This window comes from Patiria miniata, unplaced genomic scaffold (genome assembly GCF_015706575.1).
Source record: "Patiria miniata isolate m_02_andy unplaced genomic scaffold, ASM1570657v1 HiC_scaffold_24, whole genome shotgun sequence".
NCBI classification, from domain to species: domain Eukaryota; kingdom Metazoa; phylum Echinodermata; class Asteroidea; order Valvatida; family Asterinidae; genus Patiria; species Patiria miniata.
This window is the reverse complement of record NW_024037063.1, coordinates 16,886,674-16,911,622: the sequence shown is the minus strand read 5'-3', so window position 1 is coordinate 16,911,622 and position 24,949 is coordinate 16,886,674. Positions and strand designations below refer to the sequence as shown.

At 40.9% G+C, this 24,949-nt stretch overlaps 2 protein-coding genes across 3 annotated transcripts; one reads left to right on the top strand and one right to left on the bottom strand.

The window, feature by feature from the left end:
* The first annotated feature begins 1,640 nt into the window (after positions 1-1,640).
* Positions 1,641-11,487, top strand: LOC119732676. Its single transcript, XM_038206310.1, has 5 exons — positions 1,641-2,616; positions 5,689-5,893; positions 6,469-6,571; positions 7,017-7,381; positions 7,795-11,487. The coding sequence occupies exons 1-5, from the start codon at positions 1,750-1,752 to the stop codon at positions 10,953-10,955; spliced, it is 4,701 nt and encodes a 1,566-aa protein (XP_038062238.1). The 5' UTR covers positions 1,641-1,749; the 3' UTR covers positions 10,956-11,487.
* On the bottom strand, positions 11,335-24,870 carry LOC119732679 (fumarate hydratase class I, aerobic-like). Of its 2 annotated transcripts, none has more exons than XM_038206314.1 (12): positions 24,775-24,870; positions 22,723-22,920; positions 22,449-22,576; positions 21,574-21,712; positions 20,557-20,657; positions 19,453-19,659; positions 18,502-18,628; positions 17,663-17,853; positions 16,702-16,812; positions 15,446-15,652; positions 14,017-14,136; positions 11,335-13,219 (listed from the first exon to the last, which is right to left on the bottom strand). In XM_038206314.1, exons 2-12 carry the CDS (start codon positions 22,898-22,900, stop codon positions 13,001-13,003), a joined length of 1,728 nt encoding a protein of 575 aa, XP_038062242.1. In that variant the 5' UTR covers positions 22,901-22,920; positions 24,775-24,870; the 3' UTR covers positions 11,335-13,000. The 2 variants fall into 2 exon arrangements, with proteins under 2 accessions (XP_038062242.1, XP_038062243.1); XM_038206315.1 differs by having other exon boundaries at positions 24,758-24,831.
* Between the last annotated feature and the right edge of the window lie 79 nt (positions 24,871-24,949).

Here is a 24,949-nt window from a genome sequence, read left to right as displayed (position 1 = left end):
CACAACAATGAACCGGCTTTCTTCCTGACTGTACAGAAGTTTTGTTGCATTTCATGACGGTCCCGTATAGTTTACTTCAACCCGCCATCCATGAAATATAATCAACTGACGCATAAGTTGTCACTTTCAACGAATTTGTCGTGTGGGAGCAAGCATTTCGCACGATGCCATAGCAATGAAGAGAAATTTAGAATCTCCAAGACGCCGTAACTTGGACAGAAGTTTCTAAAACAAGCACGAGCACTGGACTAGGGCACAAGTCAGCGAACCTAATCAATACACAAACTTCGATTACATTGGTCAGTTTGTTCGGCATGTTTGCCGTCTATTCACTCTATGAGGAGCATGTCACTACGAGTAAGCGTCACATTACGTTAACGATAATAGGCCGATGACAAAGCGACAGCGGAGGCCTATTGTTGGCAGTTTGAGCGCCTATTCACTGTTGATGACTGGGAGAAAGGTTGTCAATATTTCGGTTGAAAAGCAGCCGCAACTATTGGGGAAAAGGCAACATTATAGTCCGCCTACGCGCAACGGTCGGAGACACAACTTCAAACAAGCACGTGTATGAGCATTATAAAGGCAAGTAACATTTTTGTTAATTTTTGTTAGATGTTGTACAGTATAGATAATCAAATTTCATTTTGGAACCATAGGTCGAGACTGTTTGAAGAGAAAAAAGTACATTGTACATGATCTCGGAACAAAACTTTACCTAGGATGTGCCTCACTTGCAAACGTAATTAACCGCCCCTGTATGAGGTAAAACCAACATAATGTTGGTATACATGTAATAAATGGTTATGAGTGCAATGGTAAGGATAATTTCACCTGGGGTGACAGATGGAATATTCCATTCCACGAGACGAAGCCGAGTGGAATGGAACATTCAAAACCTTCAGTTATCAAAGTTTTCAGTTAACATCAGAACCTTCAATTATCAAAGTTTACATCGCAGTGATTTAATTTTAATTCTCACAAAGTAAGTTACAACCATTTATCTTTTTGAGTTATTGGCACGATACACAATGTACAACAAAACCATTATTGTTGACTGCTGTGATGTGGGATATGCCGTTTTTAACACCCGAGGGGAGCATAGCCGAGGCGCCCCTCGGGTGTTAAAAACGTCACTTTCCCACATCACAACAGTCAACAATTGTTAAATGTATCAGAGCAATCAGAGCTGTGTGAGAGCGCAACTTTGTGCCCGTGCAATCGTGGAAGTTCTATTTACGTTGGAATAGAACTTCCATTTTTGCGGTGCAGCCGTGCCGTGCGTTGGGACGGATAATGCAGTGATACGTGATCAACGACTTGCCAACCAGACGACTATGATTTATTCACTGGCGTTGTATAATATTTTCTACCGATCATAGTCTTTCACATCCATTATTATGGGTTTTTTTCCAATAGCTAAAGGTCTAGCTAGCATACTAAAACTCGGTGAAAGCACCCAATAATTTGTCATAGGGCTGGATGAGTCGTAAAGGACATGTAAAACTATAATGTAAGTGAGCATGCTTTAGATGTGATCAAGCGACAATGCTGATTACACTAAGAATGAGGTAATTAGGCCTATTTAAAGCTCAATTTAAAATATTTTTTATGATTGAATTTATAACATTTGCAGGTGACACATTGCATGCAGAAATCGCAAGCAACGCTGGAGAGAAAAAAAACGAGTCAACCTCATCTGAATAATATGGCGAAACATTCTGGTCGTGATATTTCAGCGTGACGGTTATGGCGAATTTGAATGTTACATCTGAAGACGTGGGAATCGACGGGCCGGCTGCTGGAGCGAGTCTGGCCGTCATTTCCGCCGTCTCGCTCGCCGTCAACCTGACCCTTCTTGTCATCATCGGAAAGAGGCAGTCTGGAATCTTGAAGACTGCCGAGAGACTCCTGACACTCTACTGTTGTCTCGAGGCAACTTATGCTGCGGTGCCGGCCCTGTTGTCATCAGTCAGCTACCTGGGCCAATGGCGCGTAAATGCCAACGAAGTGATCTGCGATTTCCACGGCTGGGCCGCCTGCGCTGCAAAATGCTCGTGTGCTTTCATCACGACGGTGTTGCTATTGTCTTGCTATCTCGAGCAAAGACAATCCCTAGTTTATAGGACACAAATGAGGTTGTTTTATGCGGCAGTTTTTGGAGTTGTTGTTGTTTGCCTAATTGCAGCTGTCCCCATTATGGGCGGTCTTAAGATGGCGTCCTTCGAGCCATCGGGAAGTTACTGTCATTTCGATTACCGACAGACGATCGGCTTTTTACGAGGTTTTTGCATCTCGCTTGTTTTAGCTGGGTACATTCTGCTGCAGACAACACTGTTTTGTTGCGTGTCGATCTTGTGCGATAGGAGACGTAATACAGGCCGGGATTTGGAACGAGGGATCAGAAAATCTAGTCATGGGTTCAACCCTGAAACAAGAGGGCGCAAGTCACTGGCGTCACGAAGTCAGCAAAGACGGGGAGGTTTGAATGATGGAAATGGTGTCGTGCCTCGGAATCTAAGACAACAAGATAAAGGCAGCCAAGAAAGTGAAACGTTTACAACTACAGTGCTTGTAATGGTGACAGTGCTTTGGTTATGCTTCCTACCTTTTTTGGTAAGTAGGGCTATCCATAAGTGCGGTGCTTCGAGTGTACCTTTTAGTGTGATTGAACACAGCATACACATTAATCCGGCACAAAGATATACTGACTCTGGGAACCTTACCCTCACACTGGAAAACTAAAGGTTTACCTTTAGGGGCCGTGTCACAACGAGGCAAAGTACAGGCGACTATTGTCCTGCACTTGCCTAGAAAAAGCGAGGGGCCAACTTTCAGGAATTTCCATAAAGTGTCAGGAAATAATCCAAGAGTTCTTTATGCTTATAATGCATTATTGCCTCCAAGTTAAGTTGCGTGTGACAATAAATGTGAGTTGGCCCAAACGGTCCACTGGATAGCAATTCGCGTAAATTCTCGTTACCATGAGAAACTAAGATAGGCCTATGCTTTGGAATTCCTCGCGGGGCACCACACAGTTCCTGATTATTATTTTTTTTTTATTATATATAGGCTATTTTCCTTTACAATTAATCGATTCTAATAACCAAATTCGTCCAGCAAAATTGATTTAGTGCACTTCCAATGTTTGATTTCGTGCTTTTCCATACCATTTCAAATTTAAGTTCAGGCAAATTAAAGGTACAGTTCATCATTTGCAATTTGTGCATTATGTTCGTTTAAAGCAACAAAAGTGCTCAAAATGTAAAGAAGGGTGCTTGACAACAAACCGATGAAGTTTTGCACAACGCATTCAATTCCGTACTATGGTCCACACTTACAAATCTCTCAACTCCTCTGCCCCTGATTACCTCTCTTCTCTTCTCTCAAATCGAACCGGGTCTCACTCCCTTCGCTCTTCTCATGGGAAATCTCTTGTTGTCCAGAAAACAAATAAACTCGCAGGTGATCGGGCCTTCTCTATCGCTGCTCCCCGATTGTGGAATAGTCTACCCATCCCTATCAAAAACTCCGATACTGTGCCAACCTTCAAGAAGGCTCTCAAAACCCATTTTTTTTCCCCACACCACAGCAGGTCGTACGCCCTTGTTGTTTTTCTGTTGTTCTTTCTGTAGTTCTTCTTTCTTTGTTTCAGCGCCTTGTGTCCTTTGGCAATTTGGCGCTCTATAAATACAGTTATTATTATTATTATTATTAGCTCTTTTAGATTTTTAGTGCATGTTGTATATTTCGAGAAAAAATATTCTAGGATCTTATTTTCAAATCAAAAGTTGCTGAGTCATGTTTTGAATTGGGTCCGAATTCAGCGTCCGAGACACGTACTCATCCAGCTGATTGCAGCTACGTCACGCACTGAACCGCACGCTTCGCCGAACTTAAAACGAACTAAATAACGCACATTTCCAACGATGCGTCTCTATTATCTTAAAACAAGTGTGCTTTTCAACAATAATTAGGCCTACGTCAGTTACTTTTTGGATATCTGCAAATGATAGACTGTAGCTTTAAATCCACGAGCATACGTATTTATTCGTCGAGCGTCCAGGGGTACTCGAATTTGTTTCGTCTGTACGCCAAACAGTGTTATTCAGAAAACAAAATCGTGTTATGTCACACTATTAAATCCTAACATTTTGTTCAATTTCGGGTTTTTTATTTTGTCTGACTGTGAAATTTTCAGTACAAGGCAAACAAGCCGATTATAAGAATAATTTTCCACTTTTTTATTTCCTTGTTTTATGAACACTAATCTTGTCCTTTGGCAACTGCTCTCTGCATACCTACTTGGTCTGATGGAATCATGCACTCGAGGACACAAGGAAAATGCATTAGCACACAGACTAATTTACTTAACAAGAGTTTCAAATTACTGGTTGACATGAGACGAAATTGATCTCTGAATGCTGTCATTCGGCAATAGCTCACACGAATTCAATCTGTATTGACGAATATTTTTTACCAGGCACTTATAACTAGGTTGACCCAAATTCGAAATTTAATGATAAATTACGAAATTGACTAAAAGTATGTGCAATTCTTCTCCAATTTGAATATTAACTAGAATTTAAAAAAAAATGTTTTAAAAAAGCCGGGAAAACTTATAAAAACCTTTTTTTACCCATAATTTCACAGCATGGCGATGAGCTCTAAAAGATTATGTAAGCAAATTTCATGACTGTATACAACTACGCAACTAAGGATATACTTTGAGAATTGAGGTGAGGGCCCAATTCCATGGACCTGTTGGGCACATTGTGCTAAGCAGTAAGCACTGAAGCAAAATACAACTTACGAGCCATTAGCGGGTTGTATATTGTTTGTGGCTGGGTTACGGCTGTATTCTGCTTAACACATAACATAATGGTGAGCAATATTTTGGGGCAGCATTATGGGATTATACGGTTCTTATGTGCCTGTGACGTACATATTCTGGCAGGCTAATGACCCTGAAGCATAATGATTGCATGTTTTCCCAATGCATTGGATTGCATCCCTCCTGACAAATGACGATCCCGACAAGTGACTTATATCGATTCATTGTTAAAAAGGCCAACCTCTCAGACACTTCATACAATCAGCAGCTGCTCTCTTGCCAAGAAACGTACGAAAATCGATTAACTCTTTAAACTCCGATTCTTGTAGCCGTCATAATGAACAGAACGGGCATATAAGAACAAACCATTGTCTAAGGGTGATGTGGACTTATGGGTTTGCCAATACATGTACACTGTTCGAAAACTTTAGCAGTGGCGTAGCCAGGATTTATTTCAATGGGGTGGATTAGGTGTTTGAAGTCCAGGATTTTTCGGGGGGCGTGGCTGTGTTGTTTAGTCAATATAGACTACATGTCTTATAAGCTTAAGCAATACACCGAGAAAAGATAGGCACGTTTCAGGAAAACAAATGTGGTCTTTTCCATATGATGGTTTTTTTTATTAGAATAAGTATAACCAAAGAGACAATAATCTATATAAAACACTTTGTTTTATCCGTATTTGGGTTCAACTGCGATTTCAAAAAAAAGGTTATCTCGATCCACAACTTGCGATTGCATTAAGGGCTATTTTATATTTGTGTATTTTGATGGGCATATCAAGCTAGAGATCGTAACAGATATTAATCAAAGCTTCGCTTATGAAATTTAAAACAAAACGATCTCGTTCCCAGATTGTGGTCGTTCTGGCGCAAACTGGCATTCCAATTCTTTCCCGTGTGGACTTCGCCGTGGTGCGGGTGTTGTCAGTAGAGGGCGCCTTGAACCCTATTCTTATCCTGGTGACTTTCCCGCCCTATCGCCAGAGAGCGCTAGAGATTCTGACTTTACCTACTCGGGGGTGCGTCGGAAGAAGATCCAGAAATCAAAGGCATGGACGTAAGTGGAGTTCCGTTTATTGTATTCACAAAGAGCTTTTATAACCATTACCATGCTCAGCCGCCCGCGCTATATGCCCTAAAATATATAAAAAGTTGTGGGATATGTAAAAATGACTGAGAAGCTCTTTTACAGTTCGATCTCTCATTTCTCAAGTCAGTAAAATTTGTTTTATAATCTCTGAAATCTCCTTCATCCTTTTGCATAAAAAACTGGGTGGAAGACGGTGGAAAACTTGAAAACTGACGGTGGAAGACCAGTAGGGCACATCCACCTCTTAGCGTGGTAGACAAAAGTTGGCGGGTAAACCAGTCCTACGGTTGTCCGCATTTAGTTTTGTTCAACATTGCAGATGGACACAAATCGCGAGAAAAATGTGATATAAGAATAGTTTTCAATATACAAAGAATACTTTTTAATAGCCAATGATGTTTATAAATGGGCGATGAAAACTGGGTTATCAACCCGCCATATTGGCAATCAAGTCATTTGCAGCAATTTGCGTACCCCAATGATATGATTCTTAGATGGAATTTCAGAACATTTAAAAGATTTATAATTTCTACATTTTTCAGTATATGTTCCAGACTCAAAGCGTATCGGCCTGTCCGAGTCTGTGGTCTACGATGATTCTACTCTGCTGGATTCAAAGGCTTGGTATCTGGTCAAACCAAATAGGTATGTCAAGTATCGGTAATCCGTGTGGCATTAAGATGCTTGGGCGACAACGTGGTCTTCCTCAGGTTATCAGATTTCTGAAAGCATCAACCAATGTTTGCAAATGTTTGCAGCCAGATTTCACCGACCGTTTTTTTTAATCTAGTTGCTCTTGTTGGTATTGGGTCTCGCTTTCGGAAATGGCAATTAGCAAAAATATTTAAAACAACACAACAGAAATCCTTTGTTTGAACTTTTTAAGGGCTAATGCAAGTTCTGGGGAAATCATTTTAAAACCTGCCAAACCAAACTGCTACATGTATTTGGAGTTAAAGCCCAAAAATAAATAATGGATGGATACCACAAAAATGTCCCGATGAGACCGACTGTGGAGGCACATATCTCTACAATGCCTCACCAACAAACCCAGAATCAGTCACAGGAATCCTGGCTTTTTTCCCCCCAGATCATTCGCCAGATCCTATAGCACAGGTGACCTCACATCCCATGTTACTGGCCATGGTATCACAGGTGGATTGCATCCCCACGGTGCCAGAGACACACGCTACCAATCATCTCTCCGATCCATCCTCCAGCCATCTAAATCATCTGAGATGCTCTCCCAGTCACAGGAGAAGCGTCGACGCAGTATCCACTGGGAGGATGGTGTTAACATGGGTCGGGAGGTCACACATAGGTCAAAGGTCATCTTGGTTCAGCAAGGCCCAGACAAAGCGAAGACTGGACTTGATTCCGTGTGTTATATTGATGACGAGGAGGCATCCTACAGCAGTGAAACAGGGAGTTCATATAGCGATGAGTGCACTAGTGGTAAGCAACCAAGAGGAGCTCAGACTGATTCAGACTTTTCATCAAAATGTTTAAACTGTCCTTTATGTGCTGCACAATTCTTCTAAGCCCGCAGGTTCAATGTCAGGTTCCATGACAGCAAATGACAATATATTAAACTTAGGTAATCACGTCCATCTTATCTCCTTGCATTGGCACCAATTGTCTCTTTTTGTGCACTGGCTTCCATTTCGAAATAAAGCTGGTATTGTTCAACTTGTTTATCTCATTTTTGTTTGTTTTACTGAAGAGCACAATGTTAAGTAGCTTCACAAATCAAGGTAGCAATTGCCATTTAATTACAATCAGTGAACTTGGCTAACCTATTAGAAACCATCACATCCCGAGTCCAAACCTCTGAATGAGACATATTGATGCATGTTATTTTTTCTCAGAGTCTGACCATGCTGCCGACTACCACTGCAGTAAATCAGCTCCACCTGTTTACATCATTAATGGGAGAGCCTATTACACTCCAGCAACATCAATACAAGGAACTATTTACTGCCAATGTGAACAGTGTGAACGTAGAATGGAACACCAGACTAATGCAGACAGAGACCCTTCTTCCCTAGGGGAGGGGAAAGGCATGCTGGCAACTACTCGGGTCTATGGTAGGGCTGAGCAGCGGGCAGGCACAGCTCCATATGAAAGCTCAACTATCACAACCGATGGGCAAGAAGTATCAAGTCCAAAGAGCAAGAAACCAAGGGTGCTCAGGAAACAAGTGGAGAGGCTAAGAAGAATAAGGCAACACGAGATTGAGACTAGTCAGCACAAAGGTCTGATTGTGAGGGCTCTGGATGAAAATGCTCCTGGTTATTATCAAGAGATATTAACGGATTTACAAGATTTACCAAACAAGAATCAAACGACTCACACAGACTATCCTTATAATGAGGAACTGGATAGGGACACATTGCAAAACTATGGTGAATCATGCAATGAACATGATATCAGAGATGATGTTCACAGGATCCCAAATCAGCAATATGAAGACCAGAGACGCAGTGCTACCAACAGGCAAGAGCAATCTAGTTATAATATCAACGTTGGTGCCGTACAACAGGTCAATGATGATGACCTGAACAACAGGATAAAGGTTCAGAAACAATTCAGAAATGTTCTGACAGTTAATGAATTCCCAGAAATGATTGCTCAAACTGACGTGGATCAAGCAACAACTTCCTTGCATCTTCCAAGAGATGGTCACAATAGCCCTTCAAACATAATGGACAGCCAAGCTAATCATGAGAGGTTCAATCCCTCTTGGAGTATCCGTCCATTAAATGTGGAGACTAGACAAGATGATCCACAATTAAGTGTCACCTCAGAGCATCTTGGCAGAGGCATGGAATCACTGAAGCATCTTGAGATGCACTGCGAGCATCTGCTAGAGCGATCCCTGTCTTTCAGAAACAACCCAGAGAATGAAAGCAGCACTGCAGGTCAGGCAGTGATAAGCAAGGAGCTAGCACAGGCAAAAACCAGTCCTATGCAGTTGCCTACTGAAGAATCGGTGCCTAACAAGATATTTGGAATAAATACGGCAGAGAGAATGCAGGAGGTACAGCAACTTACAGACACAATGATACCTCAAGAGGTTCTAGGGAGAGGTACAATGCAGGTGACAAATGAAAGGCAGGAAATAAGACAGGAATCGATACCCAGTGAGGTATGGATGACAAGTAAAACACAGATGCCTCACAAGATGCAAAGTGATTTACCAATGACAAGTGAGGTTCGGGTGCCTCATGAGATACCGAGGACAAAAACAGAACAGGAGACAAGTCAAGTACAGCAGACCACAGATCAAACACTGATGTTTAACGACGTAAAGGTGACTGGTGAAGCAAAGATGCAGTACACGGTGCTTGAGAACAACAAAGTTGAGGTTCAAAACACAGAACAGGCAACACTATTAGAAATGCCTCCAGAGGTTCTTAGTGGCACTCGGGTAAATCACAAGAGACAGAAACCTAGTGAGGTGGCAACATCTAGTGAGACACAGATGATCTCTCAACAAATTCAAATGCATGCGGCCTGTGATCAAACTGCCCACATGAAATTGGATGAAAGCCCAGGTGTCTGCAATAGCAGCAACACTTTGAAGATTTCATCCCAAGATGCACGAGCAGAACAGAGTTATCAGAGTAGGGTAGGTGAGGACATAGATAAACCTAGCTCTCTCATGGGTCAAGCAACAATGGTTAACAATGTACCAATGGAGAAGGACATAGTCTTTCATGGGTTGAAGTCCGAGGATCCTCAAGTCATAAATATTCTTTTTCAGAAGGTTATCATGAAACCCGAAAATCAAGGCAGAGAGGTACCTCTCGGGGAAGTTAACGTAGTTAGGAGACCAGGCGATGCAAAGGTTGATGAGATAAGACAAGAATCACACACCATCTTACACATCGACACTATAAGCAGAAGGCAAGAACAAGAGATAAGCAAAGGTGATGAACAGCCTATCAAAAATCAGACAACACTTGAACAGGGTCAGCAGAGACAGGGTGATCAGAATAACAGTCAAGGTCAGAATGGTGAGGACTTACCAACAAGCCATGACATTCCATACCGGCATTTCTTGAGAAGCATCAATGGAACCCCTACCAAGAATGAACAGCATGCCATTCCATCCATCCATGTCACTCCCTCTGACAGTAATGATGTGGTGTGGGCATCAGAGAGTGATGATTCTGTGGAATCGGATAGTTCAGTTGAGTCACTGTTCTGCAAACCACCCATGCTTAAACTGGGGAGTAAGAGACGCAAAGGAAAGAATAATCTCATGATACCTTACTGGCTGAATACACAGTCCCATACTACAGACACCTGTTTTTCTGAAATGGGTAGCCATTCAGATATCAGATCAGCTATCAACAATGATGGAAGTAATAGAAGTAGTGACACAACTGGACACGAAAATGCACACCGTCAAAGTGCAGTTGAGGGCCAATTAGATTCAACAGAGATCTTGACTAACAATCAAATGGATGCTGGGATAAGCGTGAGATATTTTGAAATCAAAGAGCCTCCCAAATCAAATGAAAAACTTCAACTCTTGCAACAAGAAGCACAGTCAAATGGACACATGAACACAAATGAACACATGAACATTACACAGCAAGTATCCAAGAGTGATAATGAAACCACATTACAAATTAATACAAAACAGGAGATCTCCCAAGGAAAAACTGTAGGATGTGACGCAAATCCCAACAGTCTAAGACAGGGTATTAAGAGTACATCAAAGAATTTTAAACAAGACAATATGAATAACAACACCTTGAATTCCAGTCAAAATGAGACTATAGGGGTGTCCTTACAGACGCCAACCTGCAGTCAAGGCAGACGGCGGTCCCAGTCAATAGACAGTGCGACCATAATTGAAGGTTTTACTTCCAAGGGGCTACGTGGTGTTGGTGGAAGTGACTGCAATGAGGACTTTCAGGATACTCCAATTAAGATGGCGACGAGAAGAGCGTCTTTGCCCCAGCTTATGTTGAGAGGAAATCCAAAGAAAGTGTACATAAAGAGTGAAATTCTTTGAAGAAAAACCCAAAGGTTCATCGTATGAAAATGACAGTTCATTTCGTTAATGAGACATGAAGAAAACCATGATGTCACAATAAGCACACCTTAGGATCAGGGTTGATGTTCATTCCAAGTTTCAAGTTCATACTATGTGCCATTTAGAAGGAAAAAGTTGCAGAGATTTATTGTCTAGAAAAAAAAGGAAGCAAGAAAGCAGGAAAAAACTATTGAACAGTTTTAAACACAGGTCAAGCCAGATCATGTTTATTATAGTTATATGCACATGTAATTATGTATGCGATGCACAAAATTTTTGTTTTTAAGGTTTCAAGATTGCATTATGAACCTTTCATTTCAGTATTCAGATTAAATTTTACAATAAACATGACAATATGTACTGCAACTGAAGGTATGTCATTTATTGTTTTTTAATCTTTCATAACTGTTCTATTGTCCAAGCACTCACAAAGCAGTGAGTTTTAATTAAAAATTCCATGAAGAATTAAAAAAACTGCTCACGAAATTGTGAGCCTTGTTACTGTAAAGTATTGACTTTATATATGTACGTGTACATAATTTCAAAGCAGTGCCATTTTTTAAACGCCATTCAAAAAACAAAGTTCACATGTTTTAATGTGATACATGTATAATGCCGCAAATCTGAAAGGAAAAACACAATTTCAGACAAGATATCAAGTAAAAAGTCTGCAATCCATCTTTTTGGATAAAAATGACTACATTGTAATTCATTCTGTCTATACAATCAATTAGATACCACACTCTCTGTTAAATACATTTACACTGTAAAATAAATTTCTATATACACAGTTCAACTTTACATGTTTCATCACTCGTTGTTTTTGTTTCGTTTTCTTCATCTGTTTTCAATTTGATTTCCTCAAAGCCACATTAGATTATTTGCAATTACCTGAGTAAATACCTACCTACACGTATAGTGATAGAAACCTTGCTCAAAGTGAAGATAGGACTGGTATCAAACATTCTGTGAATTTATTCTGCCTGAAATGGTATCATTTGGAAGAAAACTAACATTGAAGGTGTTTTCAAAATAGGATTAGGGCATTTCTACCCGTGTTAGCAACAGAATCCAGTGACGAGACCAAAACAATTGTGCATTTATACGTTTTGTCCATTTTCTCAAAATGCATAGTATCCACTGATCTGAAACTTCCACTGGTTTAATACTGTAGCTGTTATGCATCCTTTTTAAAGTTCGGAGCAATTTTGTTGCTTTAAACAAAAACTGAATGAAATGTAAATGATCCTACATACTTTTAACTTCAGGTGGTTTGTGGATGCTTTAGAGGGGGATGCTTTAGTGTTAGAAATGCTTTAAATGGTCCTCTGTAGTAAGTTTGTGTGCTAGGTCTATGGGAGAGTGTTATAATACAGGGACAATGGGAAACAAGGCATTGTCCTCGGAAGTATAGTAAAACACGACTGTCTGCACACGTATTAGTGTTTACTGCATATCATGTGACACAAAACTTTTGAAAATTGAATGGGATCCAATGGAGTGAATTCTGCAAACTTGGTTTCCATGTGAGTATTGAGTACAAATTGCTGAGTTTCTGTGTATTCAGATCAACTGCAACATTGTCCTCACTTCTCATGAATAATCAAAACGAAATTGAATCATTTATCCAAATTTGACCCAATTCCCACAAAAAGAAGTCTACATCTTAAGGACTTTTTTTTTACTTACTTATTTTCCAAATGAGAAAGAGCATTATCATCTCTCCATCTTGAGACATTGTGGTTAGACATTTTGAGCAAAATGGGCAATCTGTATGCAAACAAAATTGACAACACAGATTTTCCACTGTGCAAGATTTGTTTAAGAGCCTGTGGTTCAAAAGTAGCTCTGGCAACTTCGAATTCATTTTGCACGGTTGGGTTATATTATACTCGTCATCAACTGCTGAATGGTAAAAAGAAGATTTTTATTTAAACAGCAGCACCTCTTAGTCCTGTATTCCTCGTTTTGACAGATCCTTCACTAGAGAGCTACCTTTGCTGGCTCAGCTATCGTGTTCATTTTCAATCCATCTGCCACTCCTTGAAGAAGTCATTTCCTTTGTCATCAACAACAACAAATGCTGGGAAGTCTTCTACTTCCACCCTCCACACAGCCTCCATGCCCAGCTCTGGATACTCCAGCACCTCCACTTTCTTGATGCAGTTCTGAGCTAGGATGGCCGCTGGACCTCCAATGGAGCCCAAGTAGAAGCCACCGTGTGTCTTGCATGCCTTGGTCACCTGAAGCGAATGAGCAGAATATAAGTTTCAAGATTCTGATCAATGTTGCCACAAGGCCTGGTGTTAGATCCCTCAATAATTGGGTAGGCTGAAATTATCTTTTGAAAGAAAAACATCTTCGTTAACCTGTTCTCAGGAAATTGTACATTCATTAGATTTGCTTCTCTGCTCATTTAATAAATTTAATGGCTCCATCTCGCCACCTACACAGGAGAGGTGGCTTCACTGCCTGTTGCCCACTTTGGGGCAATCAACTCTCTAACAACTGGTGAAAATAAAAACACACATACAAACGTACGTTAACGTTACAGACGTAGTGTGGACATTCCTTTGTTTTCGAAAAACCTGTGAAAAAAACTACTTTTACTCAAACTGTGAGAACTCTTTCAACCCAATTTTTTTTTATGATTCCCTTTAGTGTTGCTCTTCATTTTTCCACCAATAAACCTAACCCAAAAATGCCTCTAAACCTGTTTTCCAGAGAGGGAAGTCCACACTTTGTTCAGAGGTCCACACAGTGATTGTAATGCTTGTACACACATACTTGTTCCATTGTTATGGGGACTTCACACAAGTTGTCCCATGGTACTGTAGGGACTGAAGACGCTATGGGGACAGCAGAAAGTCTCCACAACTCGGTATTAATGCTATTAATTCTATCATGAAGGCCCCTTCAACTGAGAAAGATTGTGCTTCCTACCGATTAGATAATCCATTACAAGGCAGTTGCTTTGTACAATAGCATGCACAATGGTTTCCCCATTGAAGGGGCCTTGGATTTGCCTACATGCACATACCTGCTTACTCCTGTTCCCCTTGGCTAGCATGACCATAGATCCACCAGCAGCTTGGAAGGCATCTACATACGAGTCCATCCTACCAGCTGTGGTCGGACCAAACGAACCTGAAGCATAACCCTGATACAGCAATTAAACAACAGAATTGTTACATTTTCTGTGCTCAAAGGAACAGCATCACAGGAAACTAACTTGATCTCCCCTCCAGCCACACCTCTAAAATAAAGCATGGTTATCTGCTAGAAGTCATGTGTAAACATAATTAACATTTCCTAGAAAGGCAATAGGCTCATGACAACATAATAATGAGCTCTTTTGCTATGGTATCTACAAAAATTTTGCAACTTTGCAAACTCAAGGCAACTTGCAATCTGCATCAAAGCAGTGGTGTGCCTATATGTGCACACCACTGAACATGCTGAACAACGGTTCATAACCACCAGGTAATACAGAGTACAGAGGTACTATCTAAGGCTGCATCCGAATCAGCTGTCTAGAGCTAGGTCGAGATCTGCACCCACTGAAAATACGCGGGGACGGTCTGACAATAGCTTTGGAAGCCCGTTTCGGACACGGCCTAAGCCGTAATTGTACCTCTTGCATCTTCATGGTTGGAATTCTGCCGGATGCATGCTGTGAATGGACTTATTGTCAGTTATGACCACAACGGGCATCTTCAAAATTAAACTTCTCAGATGAGGTTTTCCTCCTACACAGGACATTTCGTGACTGTCTTTTTTCAAGTTGTCCGTCAATGCTACACTGCCGTACAGTGATTGATTTGGCTCAGTACTACCAAGCACAGTTGCATATTCACCCTAACCTCCCGAACTTTATCAAAATCCATCCCCCCATTTTGGTGGATTTTGGGGGCCTTGGTTCTGCAGGCCTGATTTGACTAAATATTGATGGAGTATGATGGACTTGGGCCTGGAGGCCTAAAGCAAAGCATGCATTGGAAGCAGTGCGACTGATGGATTTTGACAGACCTGGTCCAGTACTCAGTAAGAGACAGTAGGGAGTGTGGGTCAATCAGAAGGCAGGACCTCAGTAGCAAGTGAACAATGACAAGTACGTTGTGACAGTTTATTTGAACAGTTTCTCTTGATTTATAAAAGGAATGACTTTTGATTGAATGGCGATGATGAATGACTTTGGATCCATCTTATTTATCCAAGACAAGTTGTAGGAAACTTCCCCTCATAAGCTGATCTGAGTGCATTACTGTCAGCAATACCTGAGCACTGCGATGAATGGAACAGTACTGCTCAAATCTCCCTGGAGTAAATGCAGAGTTCTTGTCAGTTATCAGGCAAAGTTTTACCATAACTTTTGCAGGATTTTTATTGAGATGGCTTCTTACGGACACTTGTGACAATTTGAGTGCGACTCTCCCATGAAGAAAATAACAAATCACAAAATAATGTACCTCAGGTGTCTTGGCAGGCCCTGCATAATAGACTGGATGATCCTTGATGTACTGAGGCAAACCTTCCCCGCTATCAAGCCTCTCCTGTAGCTTAGCATGAGCAATATCCCGAGCCACTACTAGCGTTCCAGACAGACTGAGGCGCGTCTTGATTGGGTAGGCTGACAGAGCCTGACGGATCTGGCTCATCGGCTGATTCAGATCAACCTGGTCATCAGCCAAGGAAATCATGTCAAAAAACAAACGAATAACAAATCTTTAGTCACAAAAAGTCTATTTTATTTGTAGTCAGCAATGGATACTTAAAGCTATAGTCCATCATTTGCAGCCATCCGAAAAAGTAACTGGCGTATTATTGTTGAAAAACATACTTGGTTGAAAGATAGTAAGTGGACTAAACTCCCTGTGAAATTATTCTTTCTGGCAAGCTGTCATTTTGAAGTAATCAACGAAAGAAGGCCTTTCCAACGGTGCGTCTTAAGACGCACCGTAGGAAAATTTAATTTAGTAGTTCGTTTTGTTATTCGGCGCAGCACGCGCAAGCATTAGCACGACGCACACGCGACATCGCGTATAGCTGCAATTCAAAACAATTCAAAACACGATTCAGCAACTTTTGATTTGAAATTGAGATCCTAGAATGCTGTTTTTCTCGGAATATACAGCTGAAGCTGAGCTAAAACTTCATCAGGTTAGTTGTTCAGTATCCTTCATTAAATTTTGAACACTTTTGTTGCTTCAAACGAACAAAATGCACAAATTACAAATGATGGACTATATCTTTAAAGTACATTAACATAGATGTATTATCCATTTTCTCTCTCGTTCTAGCCCTTTGCTGGGCCAAGTTCACAAACATACCGAAAACAGCAAGAGGGAATAGGGCGGAGTGAAGGGGATATATATCAAACCCAACTATTGCAGTTTTTTATTGTAGAAATGAAATAAGTAAGGAACATGGATCTGTGGAAGCCATCATAAGAGGACAGAGCTTTGTATCACAAGGATAGGTGGGAATACACCTCTTGTTCATTTGCTGCTCATTTTTAAAATATGAAAAGCCAAAGGGATGATTTCCACGCAAACATATTTCAGCGTAATTATGCTTCCCATCATCCTGTGTTTAAAAAGGACACTATTGAAAAGGTCACAGCATTCCAATAGCTGGGCCAATCAGGAGGCAGTAATGAAAATTGGGAATATCAAACAGCCAATCACGTGCCAGATCATTTCAATAACATAAGATGGTCTAGTACCTTGACTACATCTGCTTCAAGATCTCCTGGTTGTATCTCAGGCAGGTACTTCCCAGGGTCCGTCTCCAGCTGTTCTAGGAATACTCCCTCCTCATTGATTTTGCCAAGAATCTGCAGGTTAAAAAAAAGCTTTTATGTTTTCTTTGTACGGTAGACCAAGGTTGGACAACAATTGTCCAAGATATCAAATTTGCTTGGCATTCACGTCAGGTATAAAATGATCCGTTTGTTTAGTGGCCCCCTCTTTTGACCATTGTTATAGTGTAGTTGCATTAACAAACAACACGTGGAGTGGCCAAACGTGTCCATTCATCTTTTCAATTCTGTAAGCAGAACTTCACCAAGTATGACTTTGAACACGTGCGACTATTGGATCATGTAATCAAACTGTTTTTGAGCTGTGGGGGGCTTTTCCCTTCTATTCCTTGGGAAAATAATAGCCATTTGTCGCTCTTGTCTGTTGGCATTTCCAACAACAATGTTTGATACATTACGTACCCAAAAATCGGTAGCCAAGGCTGATGTTCAGCGTAGCCGAATGTTCATTATAGCTGTGTTCAGTATAGTGACGTCCCACTGTAGATGTATCGTTTTTAATTTAAATTATACTAATTCATGATAACTATACAGAAACACAGGAAAAGCAATTAACTACTGTAATCTGTCCTAGACTCTAATGATAGAGCGACAGAGATGAAAAATGCAATCGTCATCATGTATATTGTGTCCGTGTAAAGAAATCTGTTCACATTCAAATGAAAAGAAAGTTGTTTGTATGAGTATCATACGCACGAAAACCAGTATATGCACATAGTGTATCTCACACACCGGAGCTCTCATGAGCAGGACACGGAGCGCCATCTGCTGTTTCTGCAAGGAGTCCTTATGCTACAGAAGTGAGACTTAATGTAATTAACACCAAACTTCAAGTCTGAATTCTTTTCCTCGGCGTGATACTCACCTGTCTATCGGCAGAGCAGGATACCCCCATACCCACCGGGCATGAGGCACCATGCCTAGGCAGCCTGATAACACGGACATCATGGCAGAAGTACTTGCCTCCAAACTGAGCTCCGATGCCTGTACTCCGACACAGATCCAGCACCTGCTGCTCCATGTCCAGATCACGAAAGGCTCTCCCATGCTCATTACCTTGAAACAAGTCCAAATAAAACACAATTAAAAAATCAGCAACAACTAGAAGCCATCACTGAAGTGGTACCATGCTCGTGCATTGCATATGCTTCTTCAAGGGTTGCCAAATGCACGCACGCCTTAACGCATATGATCAATGGCTTTTCATGCATTTTGTTTATCACCGATCACAGCTGAAAATTTTGCCTAAAATGGTTTGTAAACCACACACACATATAAGTGTATGAATGATCATCATTGCCACAAAACACTCATCAGAAAATTTACAAGGTACATATAAAAAACACTTATTAATTCAACAGACACTATAAAATATAAGTGAAAACTCCCTCTCAGATGCCGAGGGCATACATTGTTGCCAACCACTCTTGAAATGTATGCCAACTGATGGCCATCCATACATTACAAGTGTAATCAAGTCAATCACAAGACAGGTCACAATAACAGGGATGAACAATGACAAAGGACGGGCACTTGACTTGAAAATAAACAACTTGTGATTGTCTTGCAATGATGTAACAACAATGCTATCACATATGTGTGACCACTACAAGTAAAATAGGATTTGTCCTCCCTAATTTGCCTTACTAATAATATTGTTTTCAAAATCTCTCATCATAAACTAAACCTTTAGTAATATACTACCTGTTGTTGGCAAGTTGTCTAGGTACTTGGTGGAGGCCAGTTTGACTGTCTTGAGGGTCATTTCTGCTGATAGTCCTCCAATGACAAAAGCCAGATGATAAGGTGGGCAGGCAGCAGTACCAATTGTCTGAAAATATTCCAGTGGTCTTATTTAATATCATTTTAAAATGTAATTGCATTAATACTTTCTAACCAGTGGTTAATAGCTAAACCTTGCCATGTGTTTTTTTTTTTGCTCAGCCATGTCAGCCATGCATAAATACAGGCCTGGATTATGCTTGAAATCCTCCGTACTGCTCCAGGATGTCACTGGCCAAGCCTCAACATATTGACAGTCACTGCCGCAGAATTTTGCAGGATTCAGGAGTGGTCACCCCTCCATGGACCATATTCAAGAAATAATGGAGGAATTTGCAGGATTGAGGCAACATGCTGTGTTTTCTATGAGGCCAATTGGAGGATTCTGCAGGATTGAGGCTACATCCTAGCAAAAAGGCCTAGGGAGTTAGGGTCAAGTGCAAGCTATAACTCTTGCACTGATCAATAAAAAGTTACCACTTCCGAAAAAAGCAAAAGTTACCAACTCAGAAATAGCTAAAAGGATGTTGTAAGCCCAATATTGAGAATGTTTTCACAACCAAAATCCCCTCCCCCACCCGCAAAAAGGATCCGAAACACCACACAATACAATAAGCCTCGCTCAGTGCCAATATGTGATCTGTCCTCCACTAGTACTCTCAGGCATATTTCAAAGCATTCTAAAGAAATTTATAAAACCTCTGGAAACATCCACAACTGTAATAAAGTATCAAATGAAAAGTTTATTGCACTTATTCATAAATTACCAACATACAATAAACAGCTGTTAAACACTTGTAAATGAACTTCTTCATTTGAGACAATTTTGATATCGAGCCTTGTCATCTCTCAAGTTAGAATGAGCTATCTTACTTTGATCTTCTCATCCACAAAGCTGGCCAACTTGGCAGGGTTGAGCAGGGCCTTGGTCTGCTGGTACAGGAACGTCTTGTTGGCTGAGCCGCCGCCCTTAGCAATGAATAGGAAGTTGTACTCATTGCCAGGCGTGGCATACAGCTCTACCTGGGCTGGTAGGTTGGTGCCTGTGTTGACCTCTTTGAACATGTCCAGGGGTGCTACCTGGGTTATGCAGACGGATGGGAAAAGAACCTGATAAAGCTCCAACTAATACGACAAAAGCAGCTATGTCTGTGGTTTTATGAATTGCAATACCTGCAACTGACTTATCTATAGCCATTATCGTTTTTACAATGAAAGGGGCGTTATGGCCTAATATCCCGAATATTTTATGTTTTGGATGTTTACTTATCCTATTTCAAAGGTCTGGTTGAAAGGAAACTAACCCAATGTCTTACCGTTCCCAAGAAAAGACAAACCTTTTGTGGCATACATGTACGCATACGTATTGCCAGCCATGTCCATTCAATGTATGGTACTCATTGTGTGTGTGACACATAATACACACAGCATCAATACACAAATTGTCACATCAGTGCAACAAGTTCGTAACTCAATTCTGCAACAAAGTCGTATCTCACACGAATACGCTCAGTGCAACAAGGTCGTATCAAGACGTCCATTGACTTTGTGTGTACATCTGGGTTATTTTAAGTGAGATACGACCCCTTGACATTCTGAAACTCGCGTTTCACGTTCGGCCCATTTTAGGAGATACAACCTTGTTGCACGGACATAACGAAATGTTGTTTCTTGCACGTCACAAAATGTGATGCACTGGTGGAACATGTGCAGCAGGATTCACAAGCTTGATTTGAGAGTCAAAATTTGGAGCCCCAAAATTCGTTCTCACAATAACACAAAAACGCCCAGTTTTTAAAGGATGGTTGTGTGGATGTTTAAATCCTACTTGTAAACGTTTTTTTCCAATTAACATTTTTTTTTCATTTAAAACGCCTCTTGTAGCCCAATTGGATGCATTGGTTACACTGCAACTTGCTGATTTTCACTTTGGGATAAAATAACTGTCAAATATATGCAAATGCTGAAATACTGTACCTGTGAGTAGCGTAAGTTTGTCTGTGTGTATGCATTGTAGATGCCCCGTGATAAGTGCTCTTCATCTTTCTCATCTGTCCACACGTTCTGTCCCCTCTTGCCTGCAAATGCACAGATTAATGCACAATAAAAGCCCTCCAAAACAGCACTGTTGCAAGAAGTGCATGGACACCAGTGCTAAACCTACTGTTTTAAAGGCAAGTCCATCATTTGCAGCTATCCAAAAAGTAACTCACGTAATTATTGTTGAAAAGCATACTTGGTTGAAAGATAGTAATGGGACTAAACTCCTTGTAAAATTATTCTTTCTGGCAAGCTGTCATTTTAAAGAAATCAATGACAGAAGGCCTTTCCATCGGTGCGTCTAAAGACGCACCCCGGCGCAAAAATTCCATATTCCATAAAGACGCACTGTTGGAAATGTCCATAATAGTTCGTTTTTAATTCGGCAAAGTGCGCAAGCGTTGACAGACACGCGTGCGCGGTTGCTTTAATTCGTCGGTTCAGTGCACCACATCACGAAGCTGCAATCAGCTCAGTGAGAACGTGTCTCAGACGCTGAATTCAGGCCCAATTAAAAACATGACTCGGCAACTTTTGATTTGAATTTGAGATCCTAGAATATTGTTTTCTAGGAATATACAGCACCCTTCTTTAAATTTTGAGTTCTTTTGTAGCTTTAAACGAACATAATTTACAAATTACAAATGATGGACGCTACCTTTAAAATACATGCACATTGTTGTGCATTATGATCTTTAAGATAGAGTTTAGTTGACTCATGGACTACAAGCATGGGGGAATTGTTATCATTGTAATGTTCTCTTTAGGGATGAACATTACATGCAAGGGCCAGTCTGCTGCATATTAAGGCCCTTTTCTCAACATAAAATTTGTAAATTGGTCAGAAATGTGTGCAGGATCCAAAACATTTCAGTAGTTTGTTTGGTTTCCTTACTCCAACCAAGCAGTGTAACTGCAATGCCTATGCCATTTGGAACTGGATTTTGGATTTACCTAAAATGATTGCAGTTCCTGTATCCTGGCAGCCTGGTAGAATCATACCAGCAGCAATGTTGGCATTCTTGAGGAGTTCCAGAGCTACAAATTTGTCATTACTCGATGCCTCAGGATCATCCAGGATACTACTCAATTGCTGGCGGAAATTTAAAAAAACATACAAATCAAATTTTATCTGAAAGATGGGTTAAACCATTTTTTTATATTTGCTAACTGGCTTAAGCAAGGCTCTTTAACTCTACCACCCGTATCCCCATTCTCCCTCAAATGCCCCCTCCCAGTCCCAACTTCCCCCTCCCTTTGGCATTTTTTTAATAATCTGCAAAACTCCAAACCATTGCAGTCACCCAAAGGCAAATCTTTGCACTGCTATCAGGCTGTAAAGTCCTAAATACATCTAGCTGGTATTGGTCCAAGACGGAATTTGAATTTTTATTCCTGTATTTTGCAGCCAGTTCCGTGACAAACGCAGTTAAGTTGCCGCGGCGGTGGAGGTCTCTATCAAGAAGATATGAATCAAATCCAGTCTCGACAATATTGACAGCGCTACCCAGGAATTTTGAGCATGAGCGTGAGGTGCATGTATGATCGGAATTTCCTGGGTTGTGCTGCCAACGTTGCCAAGTCTGCTTGCCACAGACCGGCTGTATAAGGGAAAGAATCCAAATCCAGTTTTGGACCAAGACAACTGATTAGGGAACTTCTCAAAAGTCGGAATGCCAGGTGATCCCGCGTGGGAGGACCATGCGCATGCACGCTTACTCTGGAACGGCCTGTTCCAGTTGGGAACACGCTGGAAACGCGAATGCTCCGACTTTTGAGACACTCCCTTACTGCAAAACAATGATTCAGTGGAGAGTTACTGTTCCAACCTGTAGATGTTTGGGTCTGAGCAAGTGTGCAATGTCCACCATTGCTTGTGATGATAACGCCGTCAATGCTTCCGGTGCAACTTGGAGAATCTTTCTGCCCTGAATTTCAAATGTTGACACAAAGTCCCCTGATAAAGTAACAAAGAAATGTGAAATACAGCTAATACTCATCTTGTACAAACTCTGTGTCATATAATTTCAAACTATTTTTTTTAATATTCAAGATGACAAACTCTTGATTATGTAAATTACACTTCAAATTCAGACTTATTACCAGTCAACCGTTTGTAGGGTACATCAAGTTGTGTATCAGGCTTCATGATGTCCTGATAGTGAAATGCCTTGACAGCTGGTGCTGCCTTGGCTGCAGTGGCTTTGCCTCGATGCAGCGACGAATCCAGCAGGCATCGCTGGCACAACAGCAAACCTCGGCGTACTGACTGCGTCAACATGGTTCAAAGATTACACTGATCTATAGCAGAAATGAATGGAAAACAATATAAGATACATATTAATCATGTAGCACACAATACTCACATCTTTATTTCATCATGGCAAACACAAAACTACATGTACATGTAAACGTGAAACCACTCAGTGTCCCTGCTATAGACTGCGTGAACAAGTACCCCTCTGAGAATGTGACAAAGTTATAGGAAGGCAAACTCTTCAATGCTATTGCTGCCATACACATGGTTTCCACATAAACAATGCCAATGTCTTGAAATTAGTCCCACAATAATTCAAGCAAACCACTGCCAAAGCAAAGAAAGACTGTTAAGTTAAAAGAGTTCAGTCAGTATGGTTCAGTATAAACTGGTGAGCTATCATTATCAATCATCAAACATGACTTGTCAGTTGTAGTCAAAGCGAGCGTCTGTCTCTTCGCCCAATTTCCAGTTTGCCCACGTCACTTTGCCCATTTGCCACTTTGGGCCATCGCCACATCACCACTAATTTGCTCCATTTCAATTCGCCCGATTGCCACTTAGCCCAAGAATTTTATGAAGCTTCGTAATACTGTAGGCCCTAGATTTTAGGCCTACGTTTTGAAAGCAGGTGATATTGGGCCTACGACCGGGTGATTCGAGATTGCGTTTTTATTAGACTCCATGCATGACTGCAGTCACTACACAAAATCACACTGCTACAGTGACGCTCAATAAGGCAGGCCTACAAAATGTAACGTTTAACAACTTTTTCTGTTTTAGTAACGTTAGGCCTAAAATCAGACTGGGATCTGGAGTGCTCTGAAACGTACAAATTTGAAACAAGCCAATTACTCACTAGCCTTGGTCAAGGCGCTAGTTGTTATTCATCCGGCCGTAACGCGGTAAACGATATCTTCGCTAGCGCTATGCATGCAGTGCATTAAAAATACAGCGCGAACAGCGACCTCACGCGGCCACTATTTTTATGCAAATCAGTTGGACCCAATCTAGCGCCTTGGTTCAATCGTCCATGTGAGGTTTTGGGGGTGGTGCTCATTATGTTAATAGCCTTAGCTGACCTTAAATGTCGTTTTCTTATTTGTTTCTTTATGATTTCAGTACCTTGTTTTGGGACTCTCATACACAATATTTACAGTCCCAAATTTTCGGACCAGCCCGAAATATACTTTCAAAAGCTTTTTTTGTTTTCCTAAAAAACTAAAGTTTTAACTTTCAGTCTGCTAATTGACTTTCCACTAGCTGCATTTGATAGATATTCATTGCCTATGGGCCAAATAATTTTATTAAAACTCAACAAACATGACAAACATTAACACTGCAAAAAAGTGCAATATAGTGCAAACATGGCAAAGCACTTTCAGACACGTCACACATCGTCAGATCAAACGTTCAGCACCATAGTTCTAGGAGTAAACGACAGGAAAAACATATTCATACTCCGTCGTGTCCGATGTAAACAACCAGGCTTTTTTTTCGTCTTTTCTCGGGAACGGTAACACATTAGGTTGGTTCCCTTTCAACCAGATGTTTGAAATAGGATAAGTAAACAATCCAAAACATGACATTTTCGGGGATTTCAGGACCTACACAATGTAGTGGCCAGTGCAGTGGCAGTGCCCCTTTAAATGGAAATGGGGCGAAGTGGTTTGGGGCATACTGACCGACCCCTTCTGCATGTTCTGACAATGTGACATGGGGCAAACCGCAAAGTGACTGTAAAACCTCCAAACCGCATGAAATTTCCACAGTTTGTCAAAGTTCAAAGTCAAACACAAAATGTTTATGCTTCCTAGAATTTAACTGCGAAAGATTTTCGTTGAGTGTGAACCTTCTAATGATAAATTATCCTATTATTACTTTTTTCGTCAACTTACATTCAAAATCCTTTACTGTGCTGGCACAGCTGCTGGCACCCTAGCATGCAGGAGTCACGTACGCCTACTTATATACTGTCCATTTTTAGTCTGATCCCCTCCATTATAACCGTTATTTTACGACAACAGAGGTTGGGAGTAAGACACGAGTTTTTAAAGGCCGGAAATTATATGT